This window comes from Cryptomeria japonica, chromosome 11 (assembly GCF_030272615.1).
Source record: "Cryptomeria japonica chromosome 11, Sugi_1.0, whole genome shotgun sequence".
NCBI classification, from domain to species: Eukaryota; Viridiplantae; Streptophyta; class Pinopsida; order Cupressales; family Cupressaceae; genus Cryptomeria; species Cryptomeria japonica.
Genome location: NC_081415.1, coordinates 451,761,834 through 451,786,270, shown reverse-complemented (window position 1 = coordinate 451,786,270; position 24,437 = coordinate 451,761,834). Strand labels below are relative to the sequence as shown.

Genomic DNA, 24,437 nt, shown 5'->3' with positions numbered 1-24,437 from the left:
TTCAAGACATTTTCTACAAGGCTAGAGTTGACTTTGCCATGTCTCAAGACATTTTCTTCAAGTGATAAGCGGACTTTGCCATGTCTCAAGATATTTTCTTCAAGTGATAAGCGGACTTTGCCATGTTTCAAGACATTTTTTACAAGAGATGGGCAGAGTTTGCCTTGTGTCAAGACATTTTCTTTCCTTGATGGGCGGAGTTTGCCTTGGCTCAAGACATTGTCTTCATGTGGAAGGCGGATTTGCCTTGTCTCAAGACATTTTCTTTCCTTGATGGGCCGAGTTCACCTTCGCTCGGGACGTTTTCTTCATGTGGAAGGCGGATTTTGCCTTGTGTCAAGACATTTTCTTTCCTTGATGGACGGAGTTTGTCATGATTCAAGACATTTTATCTTTGCCATGAACACTTAGTAGAATTTCTTGCTCATCACCATGTTTATCTGGAACTTTTTGGATCAACGTCTTATCTAGAGATAAAATTCGCCCAACAATGGAGCCATGTGTGAAAACATCACACACGATAATGCTCTCGTTGCAGGGGCTCCAACTGCTAAGAAAGTACAGAACTTTAAAGAAAATCTTTGAGAATTATGAAAATGTTGCAGGTCGGAAAGTTAGCAAGGAGAATTCAAAAACAAAAACCTTTGAACTGAGGGAGCTACAAGAAAGAATTTGAAGAATTACAAAGTTTGAAAGTTCTGAACTATCAAGTATCTACCTTCGAATGCCTCTCATGGAGGAATGAAGGAAAGTTGGAAGGGAGTGATAAACTGAAATCAGGTAAAAATATCAACATTAAAAAAAAAATGGCTTACCTTTGTAAAAGATGTTCAATTTACATTCAATATGCAAGTTATGTTTCTATTATCTGATATGTATTATTAAGTTCTTATTGTATATGTCTAACTATCTTCTTGCTTGTGGTAGATGAGAGGAGCATTTAATATTTTCTATGTCCTATCTCAAGAATGCCACTTATCATAAGTATATGACAAAGGAGGCACGATCAAGCAATGCCTTGATCGGTCATGACCGATCAAAACATTACTTGATCGTACCTTTTTGTTTATACTAACAAAAGGCATGTTACGGTAAATGCAAATCGGTGATCACAACCGAAGTTTATCGGTGTATTTAACCCAACGCTAATGACCGATAGTATATCGGTGGCTGTCAATGCTAACAGCCGATAGTTATCGGTGTGTTAGCCTTGACAACCGATAACTATCGGTGATTAATTCATTGCCACCCGATATATATTACGATATACTTTATATGCACCCCGATATAATATTATATGCAACCCGATATAATATAACATGCAACCCGATATAATATATATTCAATTAAGTATATATTAATCGGTGTGATCATTATTTATGTTTAGTTGATATTCATCTAAATATAGAATTCATTAGATAGATGAACATGTGATTATCAATAGATTGCTCATATGCAAATATAGAATCGCTATCAAGGATGAATTAATTGCTTGATGTTTTTATCATAGTTAACGATATGATAAATGATTGAATGAGAGACTTCATTTATCTCTCATTCAATCATTTATCTTACCGAAGCTATTATGTATTAACAACCTTAGCAGAAAGAAAAATATCAACATCAAAAAGGGAATGGTTTACTTTAGCAGACAAAATTCAATTAATCATGCCATGCTGACAAGAAGTTCCAATATACATGGTGTCATTATTACAAGTGCCAAGTAAAATAGTTGAAGCTTTACCATGATTATATAAAAAATTATTGTGTACTAGAACAAAGGAACAAAGAAGAAGTCTGGTAGTAGGTTCAAATAAGTATAATGCCTGCAAAATGTAATGGTGATTTGAGTTTGCAAACCATGAAGGTCATGAAGTTAGCTTTGAAAGAAAAGATCATGTGGAAGGCATATGATGATCGCTCAAGAGTCTCTTCTATATGCTTCTTAGGAATGGAAATTTTTGCAATGTTTATCCAAGTTTCCAAGATAGGGGACGGGTTTCCAAGGATGGAATTTTTTATTTTTTTAATTAATATTAATACATAATAAATGGTCCCTAAAGGCATGTTACCCCTGGTTTTATGTAGCTCCTGGGAACTAGAATGTCTTGGTGACATGGAGATGGGGACAAATCATCCCCCTTTTTATCCTAAAACAAGGACATCCCAGGGATGCCCCCTCTGCAGGTGAGACATCCCCTGGGAACATCCCTCTATTTGGGAATGCCTAGTTGTCCCCCACAATCCCCAAAAAAAAAATTAATTTATAATCAAAGAGAAAATTATAAAAATGTGCTGACTTATGGTTGCCAGGGCACACAATTTGCAAAGTTACAATTGTCAAGGCACACAATTTCAGCAGAATTACAGTTGTCAGGGCACATGACGAGAAAGGGCAGCTTTTGTTCTGTTCAATCATATTTTGTATTTAATCTTTTATCAAAATATATTGTATGGGAAAGTTTACATGCACTGCAAGCTCTAAGGAATGCAGTCCCTACTCTTTGAACTGTCACTGTACCTTAAATGCTTGGAAATTTATGGAACTTTAGTGAATGTGAAGGAAATATTAATGCATTCACTAAAGTTCCACAAATTTGAAATTTAGAATATAATTTTTTTGAAGTGCACTCAAGAACTTGAGATGGAATGTAATGGAAAGTGACAAGTCTTCGTTTTGAGAGGATAACTGGACCTGTTAAGCTTCTTTGGCTCAGAATGAGGAGCTTGTTGATCTAAAGATCTATGTAGAAAGGACTTGGGGTGACAAGGTTATTAGAGATGAAAATAGAAGCAGTTGAAATGGCCACATCATTTTGATAGAAATAAAAAATTGCAGTTCTGGAAATATTTTTAAAGATAAGATGTGATGAAGAGGATCAGCTTCTATAGAACAAGGCCAAATCCAGAAGGAATTTTGTAGCCAGGTATGTGGCTCAAAGCTTTGAATTCAAAAGACAAATTCCTTTTTAGGGTTGAAAATTTTAAAAATTACATTAACATATAATGCTTTCTCACCCATGGATGATTTCATAACCATTTCACATATCCTTTATGCAAGAGCAGCTAAGAAGATAGATACCATTTGTTTCTACATTTTAAGATGGCATGGGCTGTTTAAGGAAAATTCTTCAATAACCTAAAAGTAAGATGGGCTGGCATAAAATCAGTAAGAAAAAGAATATTTTCATGGATAACAAGGCTTTAGAATGTGAATTACGAGGCCATTGAGATGATAAGTCCAACCATTATAATTCGGAGCTTACGACAAGAAAGGAACTCCAAAGATTTTAGGAAGAAAAAAAATATGGTGTGGAAGAATATGAGGGAACATAGAGGTATTAATATCAAAATTTGGTCACCACTTGGAAGCCTAAATCAAATAAGCCATTTGAACAAGATGAGGAAATTATAAAAAGATGGAAGCTTATTAAATCACCCAATAACAGGTTTTTGGTGGAACAGACTGAAAAAACTTAAGACGTGGAAGAAACCTCCCAAAGATTGGGTTTAGTTCAACTCTGATGGCACTGCAAGAAAATATCTAAGCTTATCACAAGGTGCAAGGATCTTTAGAGGTGATAACAGATCAACTCTGTCAACATTTTCAATGCACTTGAGGCTAAATAAAAATAATAAATCAAAAAGAACAGCTCTCTTGATAGGAATAAGAATAGCTAAGGAAAATGGATGGCAAGAACTTCAGATGTAAGGGACTCAATGGTAATTAATGAATTATTGAAACCAAAAAGAAATGGGCCAGGCAATGAATAACAAATAAACAATATCAAACAAGAAATCAAGATGAGAAAAAAAAAAGAAATTTGAGATTGCATATAAACATGTAAAAACAAGAAATGTGAAGGCAATGTTTTGGTAAATCAGAAGCAGAAACTTTGGACAAGATAATATATGCTCATCCTTTTCCCTCCATTGCAAAAAAAGGTATCTCAATGACTCTATTTAACATGACAAAAGAAGAAAAAGTGTAATGGATGGTTAATGACAACCACTATAATCTATGTTTGCTAACTTTCTAGCTATGGGAATATGCTTGGAGCTAAAAAACAGAGATTGCCATATGGGAGGCAAATTAGATAGTTAAATTTGATTTTTTTGAAATTAGTGTCATATTTTTATTTTCCCAATTTGGTTAGTCTAGGAATTGGCATCTAACCAACAATTTCTTCTAGGTCTAGGGTCCCTTAACCCTGGATACCCTTAGGAGAAAGTTTCTTTTAAATGTGTGACAACAGATTTTTTATTAGTTCAAGATGTGCAAGATGGATTCAGAAAAAAAAAATGACCCAAGAATACAAATGAGTTGAGCAACAAAGTAATAAAATCTTTCAATGTATTGTGTATGCCAAAGTATGTAAACTAATATTGAATTTGTCTACTTGCTTATAACAATGTTGTGCCATTTGTTGTATTGATAAAATCACAACATGGCCTCTTGGATTTCTTCATCCATTTCATTCGTAACCCCATAAAGATCTTCCAAACAAGGGGTGTCTATGATACACAAATGAAGAATGTTTACTACTAGCACAGACAAAACAAAGAAAAAGAGCAGATCTGTCTCTACTGTGACTCGTCAAGAATCCTGGACTTGACACCAGTTGTGTTTTTGTCTTACTGTCTCTAAACTTACTATGTGACACTAACCACTATGGCGATTGATTTCCCTTTCGGATGATGCAAGCAGTTGAACACATTACACCATGTGACACTTCTTCCTGTGCCAGCCTTCAAGACTCACAATTTTGATAACTCCTGGAAATGACTTGCACTTCGAGGTAGTCTGATGAACATTTCCAATTCTTTTGCGTGTTATGTGCGCTGCAAATTACATTTTCAGAATGGGAATCAATAGTTTGGTATTTATCTATGGGTGTGTGTGAGTTCGTTGAGTGTGTTGAGCTTGGTAATACTTATCAGCAGTGGACAGTGTCATCTCTATTCTAAGATTCATATCTCTTCATTGTAAAGCTGGTTAGTAGTACTAACAGCTATTTCTGGATTGTAAAGCAAGACCCACTGAAAAAGTGGAAGAGGCTGGCTTGCCGCCTATATCTGAATTTTGCAATACTGTCCCCCCGCTGCATAAGTGGTAGAGTTGATTGTTAATTTCATTCCTAGTCCTCTCATTGGATAAGCAGTTGAGTGATTGCATTTTTCAGTTTCTTAGCTTGTCCTTGGCCGGTTTACCGCCAAGTGATTTTCAGTGTTTTCATTATCCCGCTGAATAAGCGGAAGGGGCTGGCTTACCGCCCAAACATTGTAATAATTTCCAATGATTCAAAGCTAACAATCCCCTCAACGCAGTATGCTCTCACCTTCCCATATTGGGCACTTTGTGATCAGAAAGTGGAAGGGTTGCATTTTCAGTATTGTTGTATTTTCATTTGCTAACCTCAACGGGTTCTTGTTGTGTTGTAACTAGAAATTATCAAAAAAAAATTGTGGGGATATTACACCACTATGGTGATTGATTTCGCTTTCAAATGATGCATGCAGTTGAACACATTACACCATGTGACACTTCTTCTTGTGCCAGCCTTCAAGACTCGCAATTTTGATAACTCCTGGAAATGACTTGCACTTCGAGGTAGTCTGATGAACATTTCCAATTCTTTTGCCAATTTCACAAAAAAGTTCAAATTCATGCTAACTCATAGCACATCCTGTTTAGAACCATAAACAAGGATTACTGAAAAGCAAGAGAAACACTACATGAGAATCATTCAAATTCCTCATATGTTCCTAGGGCTTCGAGTACTTTAAGTTCTTTTTTTTTTTCTGTTTTGAGCATGTGTGGCTTGTGAGGCCAGTTTTGGCTAATTTTCTCTTCAGAAGACAACATTAGAAATGCTAGTTAGCAATTAGTTTGGATCTTGGTTTTCTAAAAGCAATACAATCTACGTGGTCTCAGACTATTCGTACGTGTTTACGGTTGTGGGCCTAGAGGTCCCTCTCGGTTAGCTATAACACTGCCAAAAATATTTAACTGTGGTCCTTTACAAATTGTTGATGATTTATAGCTTCAGTCAGATAAAATTAAATGTTAAATTGGCCTTAAGGCCTTCAACATTTAATAATATACATATCATTCTAATCACCAATATACACATTGTTTTCATTAATTATTTATGTTTAGTTAGCACGTATTATGTCTTGTTTGCCTATCGGTGATTACACATCGCACCCCCTCATTTGGTATGCCACCCCGATTGAGGTCACAACCCCTCACCGAAATTGAACGAGTATTTATCTTCTATCGGGGGCAATTGCTAGGGTGTGGTTGTGAGAGACCAATACTGATCGGACATATACGTCATAGGAGAGGCTGATGTAAATTTAGTGTATACGATATAGAGGGTTATGTTGTTCTCTTCTAACACATATATATCTGTTTGTGGTCTGCAGAAAATATACGTGTGAAGTCAGGATATTACAATTGTTGTGTAATTTATAAAGATCATTTGTTGTGCATCTTCACCCAGCAATTTATATATAAGCAAATTGATTATACTAGAAGGATCGAGTGACTAAAGGAGGAATTAATAACCTCAACATGGTATCAAAGCCAAGTTTCCTTCTATAAAGCCTAACCGCCTGAAGGAAGATCCGATTAAGATCAGATTGATATCTCCTTGAAAATTTGTATTTTAAAATGACGAATGGAATCAGATTTGAAGACAGACTTGAAGGTGCCTCAAACTATGATTCATGGAAACTACGAATGATGTTGGTACTAAGGAAGAATGAGTTAAAAACAATAATAGAGAATCCTTCTAAACCTGATGGAAAAGACGAACAGAGTCAGTGGGAAAAGAACAATATTAAAGCAATGGAGTTATTAGTAGATGGAGTAAAGAGTCATCTACTACCTATCATTACAAGGTTAGATTCTGCATATGACATGTTCAAAGCCTTGAAAGACATGTTTGAGATTAACAACACAAGCAGAATCCTCACACTTAAAAATCAACTTTCTAATATTAAAATGAGTAAGGAAGAGACTATCACTTCATATTTTAGGAGGATAACAGAATTAAGGAACCAGCTCTCATCAATTGGTCACATTTATGATAATAAGGAGCTAACTATGATAACTCTAAATGGGCTCCCTATCTCATGGGAAAACTTTAGACAAGGAGTTAGTGCTCGATCCAAAGTTCCCAAATTTGATAGACTAAAAGCTGACTGCATTCAAGAAGAGTGTAACCTAATATCAAGAGGAATCATGAAACCCGTTGATGAAGATGTTCAAGTTCTAGTCTCTAGTTTGAAAAGGAAAAAGGACAAAAAGACATATGGTAATCGATCATTCAAGAAGCCTAGAAACTTCTCTAAAGTACAATGTTTCATATGTGACAAATATGGCCACATTGCAAGAACTTGTCCTCTCAAACTTAAACTACAAGCTTCCCTTGCTTAAGTCAGAAATTCAGACGTATGTTCAGAAAAATATGTTCTCTAGAAGAAACTCAAGCTACCTTGTGATTGAGAGGGAGCTTACTAATAAAGATTGAGCACTTCTGAGGTAAAATGGTAAATATTGATTATTATTATTAATACTAATAATTATTTTATGGGCCCTGTGTAAATCATAAGGAAGTGACAACTTCCAAATGATTTCCACTTGTATTTTTTTGAAGTTATTGGAAGGTGACGATCTTACAATAACTCAAGATTGTGGATAGAATCGCCGACTGAGGCAATCCACACACAAGAGCTCATGGATAGAATCGCCGACTGAGGCAATCCACATAAGAGCTTGTGGATAGAATCACCGACTGAGGCAATCCAAGTGAGAGCTCATGGATAGAATCGTCGATTGAGGCAATCCACACAAGAGCTCATGGATAGAATCGTCGACTGAGGCAATCCACGTGAGAGCTCATGGATAGAATCGCCGACTGAGGCAATCCACACAAGAGCCTGTGGATAGAATCGCCGACAGAGGCAATCCACACAAGAGCTTATGGATAGAATCACCGACAGAGGCAATCCACTCAAGAGTTTGTGAATAGAATCGCCGACAGAGGCAATTCACATCTTGAAACTATGGTCCCAAGATAAGCATCATACAATTTTTGTATATTGCTCCCAATATTTTTTATCCTCCCTAGCTAAGAGGGAGTGTTGATGATTTATAGCTTCAGTCGGATAAAATTAAATGTTAAATTGGCCTTAAGGCCTTCAACATTTAATAATATATATATCATTCTAATCACCAATATACACATTGCTTTCATTAATTATTTATGTTTAGTTAGCACGTATTATGTCTTGTTCGCCTATCGGTGATTACACATCGCACCCCCTCATTTGGTATGCCACCTCAATTGAGGTCACAACCCCTCACCGAAATTGAACAAGTATTTATCTTCTATCGGGGGCAATTGCTAGGGTGTGGCTGTGAGAGACCAATACTGATCGAACATATACGTCATAGGAGAGGCTGATGTAAATTTAGTGTATACGATATAGAGGGTTATGCTATTCTCTTCTAACACATATATATCTGTTTGTGGTCTGCAGAAAATATACGTGTGAAGTCAGGATCTTACAATTGCTGTGTAATTTATAAAGATCATTTGTTGTGCATCTTCACCCAGCAATTTATATATAAGCAAATTGATTATACTAGAAGGATCGAGTGACTAAAGGAGGAATTAGTAACCTCAACACAAATAAATATATTTTACCCTATCAAAAAAAAACCCAAAACTGACCATATTATCATTTTTCAATACACACAATTTAAGAACCCTACTGGTTCTAACTATCCTGAAATGCTATTGCTGTTGTGTTTTTGGATTTTCAAGGTTTTTGAACAAATTTAAAGTATAAAATAACACATGTGCCAGGCAAGAAATGCACATAAAACCAAATAGAACGAGAATTGAGAGCAACTGCAACTATATTATGAATAAGATACCTGATACAATAAATCCTACTGCTAATTGCATACCCGTGGGTCCTTAGCTTATTTTAAATGAAGAAATTTGGTGTTTGCCAGCCAAAACTAGGAAACTGACCAAAAAGGCCGTACAAGTCCAGGAAATGATTTCTCTAAGCCAGAAAGAAGGTAGAATAGCTTGAAAGGACTAGGCGTTGGGGATTGTGCATTCAAAATGCACTTTAGGTAGGCGTTCCAGCCTCCCAGGCAAAACGCCTCTTTTATGGAGCCCCACGTGCCAACCAAATTGGTACGGCTAGAAATGAATCATGTACGGCTGGTTATTGAACTGAAAGAATGCTGCTAATGAGGCTTCTAAACTCTATTGCCTCCTTCCTTATTCCAAATCTGCAAATAACTAACACAAATAACCTTTGATGAAGCACCTGAAAACTTTTGTGTGAAGCCCTCTCAGTTTGCAATAATTCAGCTAATCTTTCACAGCCTCAGAATCACAGATCCATGAAGAATGAACGTTCTTCAATAGCAAACCCTCTAAAACCCTTGTCTCAAACAATCCACAGAGAAAATAACAAGCAATGTCAAATAATCAATAATGGAGTTTGAATTGCTTCCAATTTCCTTATAACCCCCAAATGGCACGATTTTCAATAAGTACGCCCAACTACATTTTAAATACATTAAAATGTATTTAATTAACTTTGCATAGTTTATATTCAACTTGGGCGCCCAAATCATTGAAGTGATTTAATAGAAATCACTTTATGATATTTAAGTGGCCTTTTAAATTAAAAAAGTCACTTTATGACTTTATAATATAAGCACATAAGTTAAATAAATAACTTAACCACTAAAATATTAATATCTCCCTCAATATTAAGTCTTTTGACGAACCGTCAGAAGCAGGGGTCAACGCTGAATAACCCCCATGTGTCCAGGTGCCCTGACTAAACATAGCACAACTGCCAGATTGACTAACTAAAAATAGTAAGTCCCGCAACTAAGCCCACACACCAACTGCTAAGGCCCTGGAATTGAACCCAAGACCGAACTAAAGAAGTGGAATTGCCACTGAGACTCTATCCAGAATGTTAGCCTACGAGAGTCCAAAAATGATAGGCTAACCCATCAGTCGCAGAGACTGACTAGGGTGGGGAAATCACAGTCCGCCCTCCCTGAATTTGCTTGTCCTCAAGCAAACTCAATGCTGGATGCTGTAAAATACTCTCACTTTCCCAAGTAGCATCCTCTATTGGCAGATCTCTCCACTTAACCAAAATTTCCTTGATGACCCGCCTCCGAAGGTGACGCTCTCTAGTCTCTATGACGGCCTCAGGTACTAAATCAACTTCCCCTCATCATCCAAGGGTGGTAAGTTTGAAGGAGCTATATGTTGTCCCAATGACTTATTCAAGCGCAAAACATGGAAAACATTATGGACCTTACTATCTGTCGGTAAATCCAACTCATAAGCCACCTCGCCAACTTGCCTGATAATCCTAAATGGCCCATAATAACATGGCTTGATTTTCTCAAAGCCCTTCTTCCTAAGACAGGATTGTCTATAGGGCTGAAGCATCAGATACACCATATCCCCAATCTCAAAAGATCTCTCAACCCTCCTCTGATGAGCATATTGCTTCTGTTGATTCTGAGCCTTCTGAATGTTCTCACAAAGAGCGCTCATGATATCCTAGTTTTCCTGCAATAGATCCCCAGCACTCAGTACTTTGCAATCGCTCAACAATAAATCCAGAAAACTAGGAGCATCATAACCATACAAAGCTTTGAATGGTGTCCTCCGAATAGACATGTGGTGAGTGGAATTATAACAATACTCACAAAGGTGTAACCACTTCACGCAAGCCTTTTGCTGCCCAGAAATGTAGTTTCGCAGGTATCCCTCCACTCATTTGTTGACAATCTCTGTTTGCCCATCAGTCTGAGGGTGGTAGCTAGTACTCGGAGTCAGCTTGGTCCCGCATAGTCTGAATAACTCCTGCCAAAAGTTACCCATGAACCTACTGTCTCTATCACTTACAATACTCTGAGGTAACCCATGCAATCTGAATACCTCACGAAAGAAAAGATCGGCCACCTGTGCAGCTGAATAAGTAATCGTGATCGGGAAGAAATGTGCATACTTAGTCAACCGATCAACTACCACATAAATGTTGTCTCTCCCTTGCGCTTTCAGCAAGCCCGTAATAAAGTCCATAGACACTCATTCCCACTTCCTCTCAGGAATAGGAAGTGGCTGAAGTAACCCAGCAGGGAAAGTATGCTCCTACTTGTTCTGCTGACAAACAGAACACTCCCTGACATGCTGGAGAACATCAGATTTGAGACCTTTCCAAGTAAATATCTCCCGTACCTGCCTATAGGTCTTAAAGTAACCAGGATGACCAGCCATGGGTGAATCATGTAGTGATCTCAATACCGTGTTCCTCATATCTAAATCTGGGGCTAAAAATATTCTCTCTTTATAAATGACAAGATCATTCACAAGAGAGTACCTGTTGTCCTGTACTATCCCATCAATAATGCTAGAAGCCCATGAATTCTTGGCATACTCAGCTATAATCAAGTGTTTCCAATCCTCGGAAACTGCTGCCATGGAGCTCAAATGGGGACGGCAAGATAAGGCATCAGCAACAATGTTCTGAGTGCCTTTGACATAGGAGATGTCAAAATCATAAGACTGTAACTTGTTGACCCAATCCTGTTGATGCTCATTTAGATCTCGTTGTCCAAGGAAATGCTTCAAGCTATTATGATCAGTTTTGACACAAAAATTGCTGCCAACTAAGTATTGCCTGAACTTAGCCATTGCATGCATGATGGCCAACATTTCCTTATCATAAATACTATAGCTCCTCTCAGGACCCCTAAGCTTCCTACTCTCGAAAGTTATAGGATGACGATCCTGCATAATCACTGCACCAATACCCTCTCCACATGCATCACAATGAAGCTCAAAAGGTTTGGTGAAATCTGGTAAAGCTAGAACTGGGCATGTAGTCATCAATTGCTTGAACTTCTCAAAACACTCTTGTGCTAGAGGTGTCCAAACAAATGCACCCTTCTTTGTCAAATCAGTAAGTGGTGCAGCATGTTGTGAGAAACCACTAACAAACCGACGGTAGAAGGCACATAAACCTACAAATCCCCTGAGTTGAGTCAAAGTCTCAGGCGTAGGCCAATCAACAATGGCACAAACCTTATCAGGATCCATGCGAACTCGCTCTCTGCTGATTATGTGACCCAAATACAAGAGTTTTGTCATACCTAAAGCACACTTGGACTCCTTGGCGTAAAAAGACTCCCTATCAAGTATGCCTAAAACAGTATCCAAGTGAACCAGGTGTTCCTCCCAAGTCCTGCTGTAAACCAAAATGTCATCAAAGAAAACCAGAACAAATCTCCTCAACTGAGACTGGAAGAACCTGTTCATAGTGGACTGAAAGGTGGCTGGTGCGTTGGTTAACCCAAAAGGCATAACCAAAAACTCATAGTGTCCACAATGACATCTGAATGCAGTCTTCGCAATATCCTGCTCCCTGACAATGATCTCATGATAACCTCTCCTCAAGTCAATCTTAGAGAAATAACAAGCTTCGTGAAGCTCATCTATCAACTCATCGATGCGAGGAATGGGATACATGTTCTTTATCGTCCTTCTATTCAGCATACGATAATCAATGCACATTCTAAGTGTGCCATCTTTCTTCTTCACCAAAACAATTGATGAAGCGAAAGGAGACTTACTCGGCCTGATGTGTCCCATTGCTAGAAGTTCTTTGATGGTTTTCTCAATTTCATCTTTCAAACGCTTTGGGTGCCTGTAAGGTGTAATCATGATAGGCTCGGTGCCCTCTTCAAGCTCAATGATGTGCTCTATGCCTCTATCAGGAGGCCTACCAGGAGGTATGTCACTAAACACCTTTGTATGCTTGACTCTAAGCTCCTAAATATCTAAATGGTAAGGTGTTTTATGTTGCTCCTCATAAGTAGGCATTAGTTTACACTCTGCTACCCAATCCACCATGTCATGTCTGATAAGTCTCTCCATTCTTTTAAGAGTGATTAATTTTAAGTTGTTGGCCTTGATAGCTTTAAGAACATGATTAGTCCCATCAACCTTGAATTTCATCTCCATATCTCTAAGGTTGTGTAAATTCACCTATTGCATGAAGCCATGTCATGCCAAGGACCACATAAAAATCAGCTTTGAATTCATAATTACCGAGTTTCATGGGTAAGTCTGAAATCATTCTATCACAAGTCGGCACATTACCATCAGCAACTTTCACCCTTATACCTTCAAACTCTTGAGTTTGAATCCCACGCTTCTCCACCAACCGTGCATCTATGAAATTATGAGTTGCACCTGTATCAAGTAGAGAAATGACTCTTTGACCAGCGAAGAGTCCACGCAACCTAAAAGAACCTTCTCCCTGCATGCTAGACATATGAGCTTCCTGTAGATCAAATTCCCCTTCATTTTCAACTCCCTTCTCTAAATTTTCAGTCTCTGAATCATCTTGATCAGCTTGCTGGTTGTGTTATCAGTCATGTTTTCTCCCTCATAAAACCACTCCATATGCCTATTTTGACCCTTAGACTTGAGGGGACAATCATGGTTTTGATCATAAGGACCTTCGCAATGAAAACACAATTTCCTTCTACGCAAGTCATTAAGTGTTTCCCTATCCAAAGGTGCTGCAAACTTCTTTTGGTCCACATTTTCTGATTTCTTTGGATCAGACTTGTTGTCATTAAATGATGAGGGCAGTTTTGGGTTGTTTGGAGTGAACCTACTACGAGGAGTAGTAAGTTCCATGCTACGTGCCTTCCTCATGGCTTCTTGCAAGGTAGGGGGATCAAAAGCCTTAATCCAACCCTTCATAGGCTCATAAAGACCTTCAACAAAAAGAATGACCAGCCTTCTCTCTAAGATGTTAGTTACCATAACTGAAAGCTTCTGAAATTCACTAATGTAAGATTCCAAGCTACCCATTTGTTTCAGCTGAGCTAAATCCCTAAAATACAACTCTGGATCTCTTTTATCAAAATGCTCAACCAATCTATTAGTGAATTCTTGGTATGTAGTAATAAGGTCATGATGTAAAGTAACCATCCCATGGTGCCACCAGTCATGAGCTACCCCATCCAAATGCAAAGCTGCAAACTTAATAGATCTTCTTCTGACATAGGACGTAGGGTCAAGAAGGTATCAACTTGCTAATCCAAGCTCTAGCTGTAACTCTACCGTTGCCATCAAAAGTAGAAAGTATGAGCTTGTTGATTGCATATTTGAGATCATTAGTTTTGTTCCAAGGTTTCCTGTCATTCCAATTCCACTTCTTGTCATGTTCCCTCTTCTAACTCATAAACCTGTCAAAGTTGAGATGTTCCTTAACTCTTGGTGGTAATGCATCCCATTCATCATGAAGTGTGGTCACGTTAACCGTAAAGGCCACCTCATCTTCCTCCTCAGCCATGTCCTCTTCTTCAGGTTCATTTCTAACAAAGGTTGGGCGTGTAGGCCTATCATAGGTGTGCGTGGTAGTCACTCTTGCCCTTGGGCGACCAACAACACTACCATTTTCCTCCCGGTTCTGATTATGCCCCCTTGGCACAGTGATCTGCTATATGGCTGTAGTCAACTACTACAACACATTTGCCACCTGTCGCTGCCCTGTTACTAAACCCCTCATAATAACTCTGGTGTGTTGGTCCTCATTGTTAACAGCCTCTGTGTGTGGCTCACCATCATTCCTGTCCCCCATAATTTCCAAGGGTATTTCTTCAGTTTGATCAGGATCACCCTGTAAACCAGGTCTCCTACGTGTGTAATACCTGTGAGGCCCAGTCTGTTGTTGATGCATAAAAAATTCTAACCCTCCAGGAAGGCAGGATCAGAGCTCTGATACCATTGTAAGAACCCTGCTTGTTCTAACTCTCCTGAAATGCTATTACTGTTGTGTTTTTGGATTTTCAAGGTTTTTGAACAAATTTAAAGTATAAAATAACCAAAGTTCCCAGACTCGGACTCGGCTCTGACTCGGCAAGGCTGACTTGGCTCGTGACTCGGCTCGGACTCAGCAATGACTCGGCAACGACTCGGCAAAATAAGAAAACCCTTGAAATTTAGAGATTTTTAACGATTTAAAACTTGTTTCATACACCCATTATTGAATTAAGCTTAAAGACAATATAACATCATCAAATAGAAGCTAATTTGATCACATACATAAACATACATCCATCACATGCGTAGAAATGTAAATTGTAGCTGAAGGAATTAGAAAACATAGATATGTAGAGTTATAAATGTTGTCCAATGTATATAAAATCCATGACTTCAAATGTTCCCAAACATATATGTAATTGTAAAGTGTAAACAAAAACAAGTCTATGGCTCAGACTCTAGCTCAGCCTAGTCTATCTGCCTCCTAGAAAGGCGTCTAGGTAGGTCCTGGATGACTGAGTAGCCATAGTCTCTGCCTGTGATGTGCCAGTCTGAGTAGCCATAGGTGTTGTGCCTGATCGTGCTCTATCCTCCTCCTCTGCCATAGCCACATCCTCAGCCTCTCTGTCTGCCTAGTCAACCCACTCAAGGTCCTCATCAGTGAAAACTGGATCGGTGAACTCAGTGAACCAATCGGACTCGGGGTCGACTTCCTCTAGAGTGATCGGAGAGGAGTCAGCATCCAAAATCTGTCTGGTCCTGAGACGGAGGTTGTAATGAACAAAGACCAAATCATTCAACCTCTCCACAGACAATCTATTTCGCCTCTTCGAGTGGATGTGCTCGAACATGCTCCAATTGCGCTCACATCCAGAAGCGCTGCATGGCTGGCTCAATATGCGGATGGCAATTTTTTGAAGGTCTGGGGTTGAAGGCCCAAACATTTGCCACCATCTATCTGAGATAAGGAAAAGAAAAAAACATTAGTCTCATTTCCAACTTTAAAGGAAGATTATAAAATGAAAAATTAAAATGCATAGGTCATAAACTTTAGAATTTTCTACCTGGCTGCAATTTTGTCCGACCCTCTTTGCACAATTGGTTGGCAAAGATCGCCCCTACTGCATTATTAAATGCATCCATCTCGAGCAGTGTAGTTGTGGTATCAGTGCCCATCCGTTGTACTACTGAATATAGCCCGCTAAGAACCTCCTCATCCGCTTTGAAATCAGCACGAAAACGAAATGATGGATTGAGGTAATAAGTTGCTGCATGGATGGGCCTATGAAGCTGGTTATGCCATCTTCTATCAATTATGTCCCAAATGGGAAATGGCAAAAAAAATCATTAAAAAATGTTATGTTTTTTTTTGTTTTTTTTACTGCACTTTTTTAAGTGACGTCGGTCGAGTCACGACCCTTGGACTCGGCGAGTCAGGGAGTGACTTGCTGACTCAACGAGTCAAGCGAGTCACGCCCCCTGACCCATCTGAGCCCGGGTCAGGGTCACTGTGACCCGGCAAGGGTCACCCGGCCTGCTAACTCGCGTGACTCGCTGCGAGTCACGGAACTCTGAAAATAACACATGTGCCAGGCAAGAAATGTTAATTTTAGCAAACAGATTTAAACAATAAACAGCAGAGATCAGAATGCAATGAAGAACAAATACAAATCATGCAGATACCCTGGGAAAACCTCCCTCTTGGAGGTGAAAAACCCAGCCACTAATCTCAGATCTTTATTATGTAACAAAAACATAATTTTACAATGAGATTCACTGTTTGACAGCAACCTAATCACAGTGACTAAATTAGGGCAAGCTGAAGTGATGAACTTATCTGAAATACAATTGTTGCTGTCCCAGAAATGAGGTTCGCTGATCTTGGAGTGATGTTGACAGCCTTCAAGAATGATTCGTTGATCTTCAATGATGACTGCTATCACTAAGAAGTATTCGTTGCCTTCAATAAAGATGTTCGCTGACCTTAAGAATCACATCACCAACCTTGAGGACTTGAATTGCTAGATTGAAGATCAATTCGCTATACTTGGAAGAACTCTTCGCTGAAGACAATTTGCTGACTTTGAAGAGTAAAGTATGTCGCTGTGTTGCATAACCAGAATTCGCTATTTAAGAGATTTGCTTTAGTGATGATTGATTGAATTGAGATCTAAGATGAATCTTGTTATATACAAGATTCATCTTTTACATTTCCTTCAAGTTGGCTAGGATACAATTTCATATTTTATTTTAGCGCCCAAATTTGGGGCATGTTTTACAATGCATAATGACCACGTTACATGAGTTTGGGCCCAGCCCTAAGTTCCATTTATTGCCTACACATTACATATGTTTGGGTCTAGCCCAAAGCAACAATTTAGTGTCACCACGTTACAAGTTACAATTAACTTTCTCCACGCTACATGATTGGGTCCAGCCCAAAATTCGATTTACATAATAGATAGTACATGTGTATTTTAATTGTCATTGACAACATTAAAATACAATAGATAGGTATCTAAGCTAGCTACTATTTCAACAAGAAATGCACATAAAACCAAATAGAACTAGAATTGAGAGCAACTGCAACTATATTATGAATAAGATACCTAACACAATAAATCCTACTACTAATTGCATACCCGTGGGTCCTTAGCTTATTTTAAATGAAGAAATTTGGTGTTTGCCAGCCAAAATTGGGAAACTGACCAAAAAGGTTGTACAAGTCCAGGAAATGATTTCTTTGAGCCAGAAAGTAAATAGAATAGCTTGAAAGGACTGGGCATTGGGGATTGTACATTCAAAATGCATTTTGGGTAGGCGTTCCAGCCTCCCAGGCAAAACGCCTCTTTTCTAGAGCCCCACGTGCCAACCAAATTGATATGGCCAGCAATGAATCCTGTACGGCTGGTTATTGAACTGAAAGAATGCTACTAGTGAGGCTTCTAAACTCTATTGCCTCCTTCCTTATTCCAAATCTGCAGATAACTAACACAAATAACTTATGATGAAGCACCTGAAAACTTTTGTGTGAAGCCCTCTCAGTTTGCAATAATTCAGCTGATCTTTCACAGCCTCAGAATCACAGATCCATGAAGAATGAACGTTCTTAAATAGCAAACCCTCTGAAACCCTTGTCTCAGACAATCCACAGAGAAAATAACAAGCAATGTCAAATAATCAATAATGGAGTTTGAATTGCTTCCAATTTCCTTATAACCCCCAAATGGCATGATTTTCAATAAGTACGCCCAAATGCATTTTAAATACATTAAAATGTATTTAATTAACTTTGCATAGTTTATATTCAACTTGGGTGCCCAAATCATTTAAGTGATTTAATAGAAATCACTTTATGATATTTAAGTGGCCTTTTAAATTAATAAAGTCACTTTATGACTTTATAATATAAGCACATTAGTTAAATAAATAACTTAACCACAAAATATTAATATCTCCCTCAATATTCAGTCTTTTGACAAACCGTCAGAAGCAGGGGTCAACACTGAATAACCCCCATGTGTCCAGGTGCCCTGACTAAACATAGCACAACTACCAAATTAACTTACTAAAAATAGTAAGTCCCGCAACTAAGCCCACACACCAACTGCTAAGGCCCTGGAACTGAACCCAAGACTGAACTGAAGAAATGGAACTGCCACTGAGACTCTCTATCCAGAATGTTAGCCTACGAGAGTCCAAAAATGATAGGCTAACAACAAATCCAGAAATAGCAACAAATGAATGGGATTGTATCAAGTTTCAACACCTATAGCATACAAATTAAATAACAACACCTATAGCATCAACACAGGCAAGAGAAGGAGATAAGACACACACAGATTATAGCATACAAATTAAATAACAAATCACAATTTCATCTAACCAGCAGTAAGGCTCTGCACCTAAAGAGAATAAATAAGAGCAGCAAAAGGGAAGGAGAATGTAAAGAAATGATAGGTACTGAGACATAAAACTTATTATACATGGTAAGGCACACAAAACTTGAGCATAAACAAATCTATATCTATATCACTAAAGCTTGAGAAAAAACGCAAATAATGAGAAACAGCAAATAATTTAGACCATGTGTCAAAGGATTCTAGTACTCCAAACAAAGGCAGAGAACAACAGCCAAATATTTTGCTTTTACAGTTAAATTTCAAAACCAAAAACCAAGGGATTTTTTTTCTGAAAATATGATGTGGCTAATATTTAATTCCTAAAATTGCCCTGTTCAAAGGGCCTCCAGGATAACCTCCCTCTTCTTTAAGGTCAGTTATGAGGGGGTCTCTCCCCCTGGTTCCTTCAAGCTCAACTTTGATGGTGCCTCTCAAAGTAATCCAGAGGCATCTAGCATAGGAAGCATCATTAGGACTCCATTAAGTCTCTCATCAGGGTGGCTTCTTGCAAATCGAAATGTGGAACCAATAATGAGGCTGAAGCGGCAGCTTCAGTTCTTGGTCTTCACTTGGCCTTTCAATGTGGTAATGCTCATCTGCTTATCAAAGGTAAGCTCAGTAGTGATTTTCTATAATATTCAAAATTGAGGATCCTCAAACTAGAGAATTAAATTATCTTAAGGGAGGCTTGGCCTTTGTCAGATTCATTGGTTTCCTTCTCTTTCAATCATTGCTGTCGGGAGGCCAACGAAGTTGCTGATTTCCTTGCCTATTATGGCATTGACACAGAGGATGAAAATGTCATGGATATCAATGCCTCGTGCTGGAAAGGAGTCTCCTCTGTTTGGGATGTGAAGCCAATATCAATGTAATTTAGCATATCCACTCATTGTTGCCATGAGCTGCCACTTCACCAGACGCACAAGCATAGGCTTCTATGTAAAGAGCATGTGTTGATCATTCATTACCTTTGAACTTCTTTCTCTTTGGTTTTCTTTGGATTATTGATAGATTGTTCAGCAGCAGATGTAGAGCCAAAATTATTTCTTTCAGCAGTCAAGAGGGTAATGTCATGCCATGTGCATATCCCAGACCTGCATTTAGGGAAGATTTTTGAACTGCCCTCTGATGTTGTTTTGGTCATGATAAAAAATATTCTGAGGAAGGATTTACTAGAGGATGCTTTCAAGATTAGGGTTAATTATGTCATATCTCTCATGTTCGCATGCACATTTCTGGACCTTCTCAAAGACCAGGAACTAGTTAAAGCACTTCTCAGTTTTTCATCAAGGAGGTCTTTCATGGAGGTCTGGATTTAGCTTTGATCGATTCCATGGCTTTTAATGGACAGTCCCTTCCTGTGGCAAGCTGGGATTTCTAGGGTTTCGTGCCCCTTCCTCTCTCCCAAAGACAGGAAACTCTATTTAAGGTGTTGTTAAGAGAAGTTGACCGATTCATGGTTGTGAAGAATATGCTCCTGAGATAGGCTTCGCCGCCTGCAATTCTCTTTTGTCCCTCTGCCCCTCGCACATGGCAAAAACAGAGCTGGAACAGACTCATAGAGCAGTCAAAATGCTAGTGAGGGTGGTAGGGGTGCTTCAAGTTAAAGGTGATGCCACTAATTCAGACGTGAAAGCAGAAAAAGAGGTGAAGTTGATTGAAATCTCGAAATGTCTCTGGCTGGTTTTCTTTGCATGTTCTATGTTTTCTGTTTATAGTTGTCATCTTTGCTGTAAGGAAAGCCTTTCTTTGCAGACTTACAGTATCATAGATTATATGTTCTGAAAGCATTTGCTGTTAATGGTGACCTATTTTTGGAGAATTTTTTAGGGCCTTACCAATCAATTTATGAATCAAAATATAATGTATATAATCCAAAAATTAGACTCTACAGGCACAGAAAAGCAATTTGATACGAAATGACACAGGGATGATATAAAAAGAGAAACAGAGAATAACTGTGTGTGAAAAAAACTACATAAAATCAAACATAAGGCAAAAGCACAGAATAAAGAAGACAACTTGTTATACTGACCTTGGGTTCAAGACATGTCGGATATCATCAAGTGAAGGATCATTAACTTCATATCCATCTGGAAGACAATACGCCTTTTCTGTGCGGAGATTGATATAGACATGGTGACCTGCTTCAAGACTGTGAGTGTAAGCATGGGATTTTCGACCTCTGCCTTGATAGTACTTCCCACATACAAGGCAAGCGTAGACATTCAGGTTTGAAAGAGACACTGAGCAGAACTTCTCAAAATCAAAATCTAAAACCTGCAAACATGAAATCATGTGGTAAACACAAAAGCTGAGGTCACTTGAGCCAAACGTCTCGGTAGCTATTCTAGAATACTTCTAATGAAAATCAACTACTGTTTCAGAGTGAAACTTCCTACAGAAGCTGATTGATTTTCAAAGGTTGGTCTTGATCGTGTTTGTCTTTTATTTGTGTTGTAAGCTGAATTCTAATCTTGAGAGTTCAGTATCATTTTGCAACCATTTAAATATTTTTAGGCTTCTACAACTTGTTTCTGTGTAAAGTATTTTCTGGAATACTTTTGTCTACTCCAATTTTTTCTTTGTATAAATTTTTCTATAGTATACATTTCAAGTACTTTTCCTTGAACCCTTATAAGGATAAATCATAGTGTGTTGGATTGCCAAAGCAATTATAGGTAGCCACAGTCGTTCTCCTCCATATCCTATGTACCTACAATTTTTACCATGTTAATCCAACACATACACACACATGTCCTGATGTCAAGTCAAGAATAATGACCCGAAATGGGCTCCTGAAATGAGTAAAACTAATTAATTATTTTGGACTGTCCTGTAAATATTACTACTTCATTATTTTGCAGAGACAAAAAGAAAACTTCCAGAAGAAACTGTTTTGTAGCTAATGCAAGATAAGGTAAAGCTCAAAATCCAATGTAAAAGTATCTGTTGACTTGTAGTTTTGCAAAAAGATGAAGTGCTCACTGCTTTGATAACTGAGGTTTAAACCCCAGAATGGCATAGCATGACATGTAAAATGAAGCCCTTTAAAAGGATTTTCCAATGCTCCCTGGGGACGTGTTCCTTGTCTTTTTACCCTCATCCCCTATAAGAGACGTTTTGGGGACTTGGGGATGCCTAGGAAACATCCCCTCCCCATCCCATTTCCGTGCCAAATTTTAGAAACATCCCGAGGACTTCAAAAAAATTGCAAGGTACGTTAGGGAACTGCCAGGAGAGGTCTGGCCCGAGAATGGCTAGTCATCCCCTAACATACTTAAGGACAATTTCAGTCACGTTTTAAAAAAAACTTAGAACCTTGTTTTGTATAAGACGTGTCCACTAGGATTTATAAAAAAATATATGAAAATGGTGTTTTCCATGAAGATCTATGGGGTTTCTAAGGTGTTAATTTGGGCGCTGCACCTCGACCCCATCAAAGTCGAAGTCTAACCAAGTAATAGACCAATGATGAATTATGATCACAAAATATATATCACCTATTGTAAATCTCTATGTCTTCACAGTCAAAATCACAATCAAGGATTGTCTCATTTCATACATTGGAGAACTTGTTTAGTATACAAGGACTGCCATAGACAAAATTGACATGCTATAGTCATTAGATTGTTGAATACGAGTCATAGTTGGCTGGATATATCATTTTCATAATGCAAAAACGCATTTGCACAAACAACTCATAGAACAATCCCATCTAAGGTCAAACTAGAACATAATCAGTTATCTTTTTACTTAATTATCTTTTTACTTAACCATTCCTCTTTGCTAATGAGTTTGACAACAAAACATGCAGTCTTAAAGGCTTTAGGAAAACTTTAATACTAGATCCCTCCCTTGAGTATACAGTGCTCATATTTATATATAAAGAACATCATAATTCCGATTCAATTATCCATACTCAAGAAGGTTCTATAATGTCTATGAAGAATGTTCTATAATGTCTATGAAGAATGCTATATCAATATCATATGAATATTTGAAATTTCCTTATATTTTATGAATTTCCTTACATGGGGGAGCATAAAATTTTTCAATTGTATGCATTTCAAATTTGTGCACTGCATCAGCACATAATATAATTTTCAGGAATCAGTTATATCTCAATATCAATTCATTTGGTGATGCAAACTGCAGGGTGGGAAAGTGGTGGATTTGTGGGCTACATTCAAGCATGACCTAGGTTTACAAATTTCACTGAGTTTTGAACCTGGGCTGGCACCAAGGTGAATACTAAAGACAACCCATGCCTCATCCAACATTTACCATAAAAATAACAGTTTTCCATAAGAAAAAAGGGGAAGCTCTCAAATTAGAATAAAACCACGCATACCTGTCTATTGACAGTATCCAAATATGGACAATCTTTGCGAATTTCGACGAGGCGTTGGCTCCTCTGATGAAGAGGTGCGCCATTTTCATCCCTCTCATCGTCCTCGTCGTTATCCTCGTCGTCATCGTCGTCGCCATAAGCAGCCAATGGAAGAAGGCCGCCGTCTTGAGGTTCAGGGGTCGATACTCGCTTTCTCTTATTATTATTAGAATGTTGTTCTTCTTCGTCTTCATCCTTGACAGGTGCTTGATTTTCACTGTCTTCCTCAGCATGGCTATGTCTCCTCTTTTGTGTCATTCTGTATGTGATCACAATATCACACCGCCTTCTCCTGCAACACCCAAATCTTCAGTAGCCGCTCCGTTTCAATTTTTTTTCATTTTTACTTTGCGTACTTCGGATCTGTAACTACAACGAAAGTTAAAGAGATTAAAATAGACTAGAAGAATTTTATCGACCACAGTTCAAAAAATAGTCTATGGGGCAGCAGACTCCATTTTTGGTTGTTGATCTTTTATTATTGTATTCTATTCTATTTTATTCTACTCTATTCTATCTATTTGGTAATTTCTAATCTCTTAATCATTTTCTTATCATTTTATTTTGAATAGATCTTAAAATGAAATGTTTTTAAATTATTTGTGTATTTAATTCAAATATCATTGTAAGCTTTTCATTTTAAAATAAAATATTTTTTGTTATTTGTATTGTCTTAGTTGTGTAAAAGACTACAAACTCTCTCTTTCCATACCTTCTCTTTTGAACTTTTCCATCTACCTATGTCACGATGAAGATGATGCAAGTTAATCCTCAGCCAGGGTATGAGAATATTTTCTTTCTAAGGGATATTGCCTCTTAAATAGACCTTTTGTTGATTGATAGACAAAAGGGGGGTTAAATTTCTCAAAGTAATATTTCTTTTGGCTAACATATTATCCCACAATCACTTTATTTGGTCTTCTTCTTCATCTATGATAAATTGTTTGATTATATGGTGACTATTAAAATAGAATGAAGGAAAGAAAAAAATTTAACATCTATGAAGCCAAAGATAGTTTATGGGGCAACAAACCTTTACCATTTTAGCTTTTTGTCTTGTTGACCTACAATTATAAAAAATTGATGATGAGCTTCGTGTTTTCACAATCTTCTCATTGAACAATTTCTTTTATACAACAATCACTGATGTATTTAAGTATTTGGTCTAAATGTCAAAGTAAGCTTTGTACTCAAGAATAAATTGTTTTTCTAACAATTAACCCAACCATACAAAAT

The 24,437-nt window shown here is 37.9% G+C and overlaps 1 protein-coding gene across 3 annotated transcripts in view; it reads right to left on the bottom strand.

The window, feature by feature from the left end:
• LOC131041409 (uncharacterized) overlaps positions 1-23,662 on the bottom strand; it is a 114,352-nt gene extending 90,690 nt beyond the window's left edge. The window contains exons 1-2 of one of the 3 annotated variants that reach the window (XM_057974482.2): positions 23,163-23,662; positions 20,844-21,088 (exon numbers count right to left, since the gene is read on the bottom strand). In XM_057974482.2, coding sequence (XP_057830465.2) covers positions 20,844-21,088; positions 23,163-23,459 — 542 coding nt within the window. In that variant the 5' untranslated portion in view covers positions 23,460-23,662. The remainder of the gene's footprint in view (positions 1-20,843; positions 21,089-23,162) is intronic. The other 2 variants (XM_057974481.2, XM_057974483.2) reach the window with 2 other exon arrangements.
• Positions 23,663-24,437: the final 775 nt, after the last annotated feature.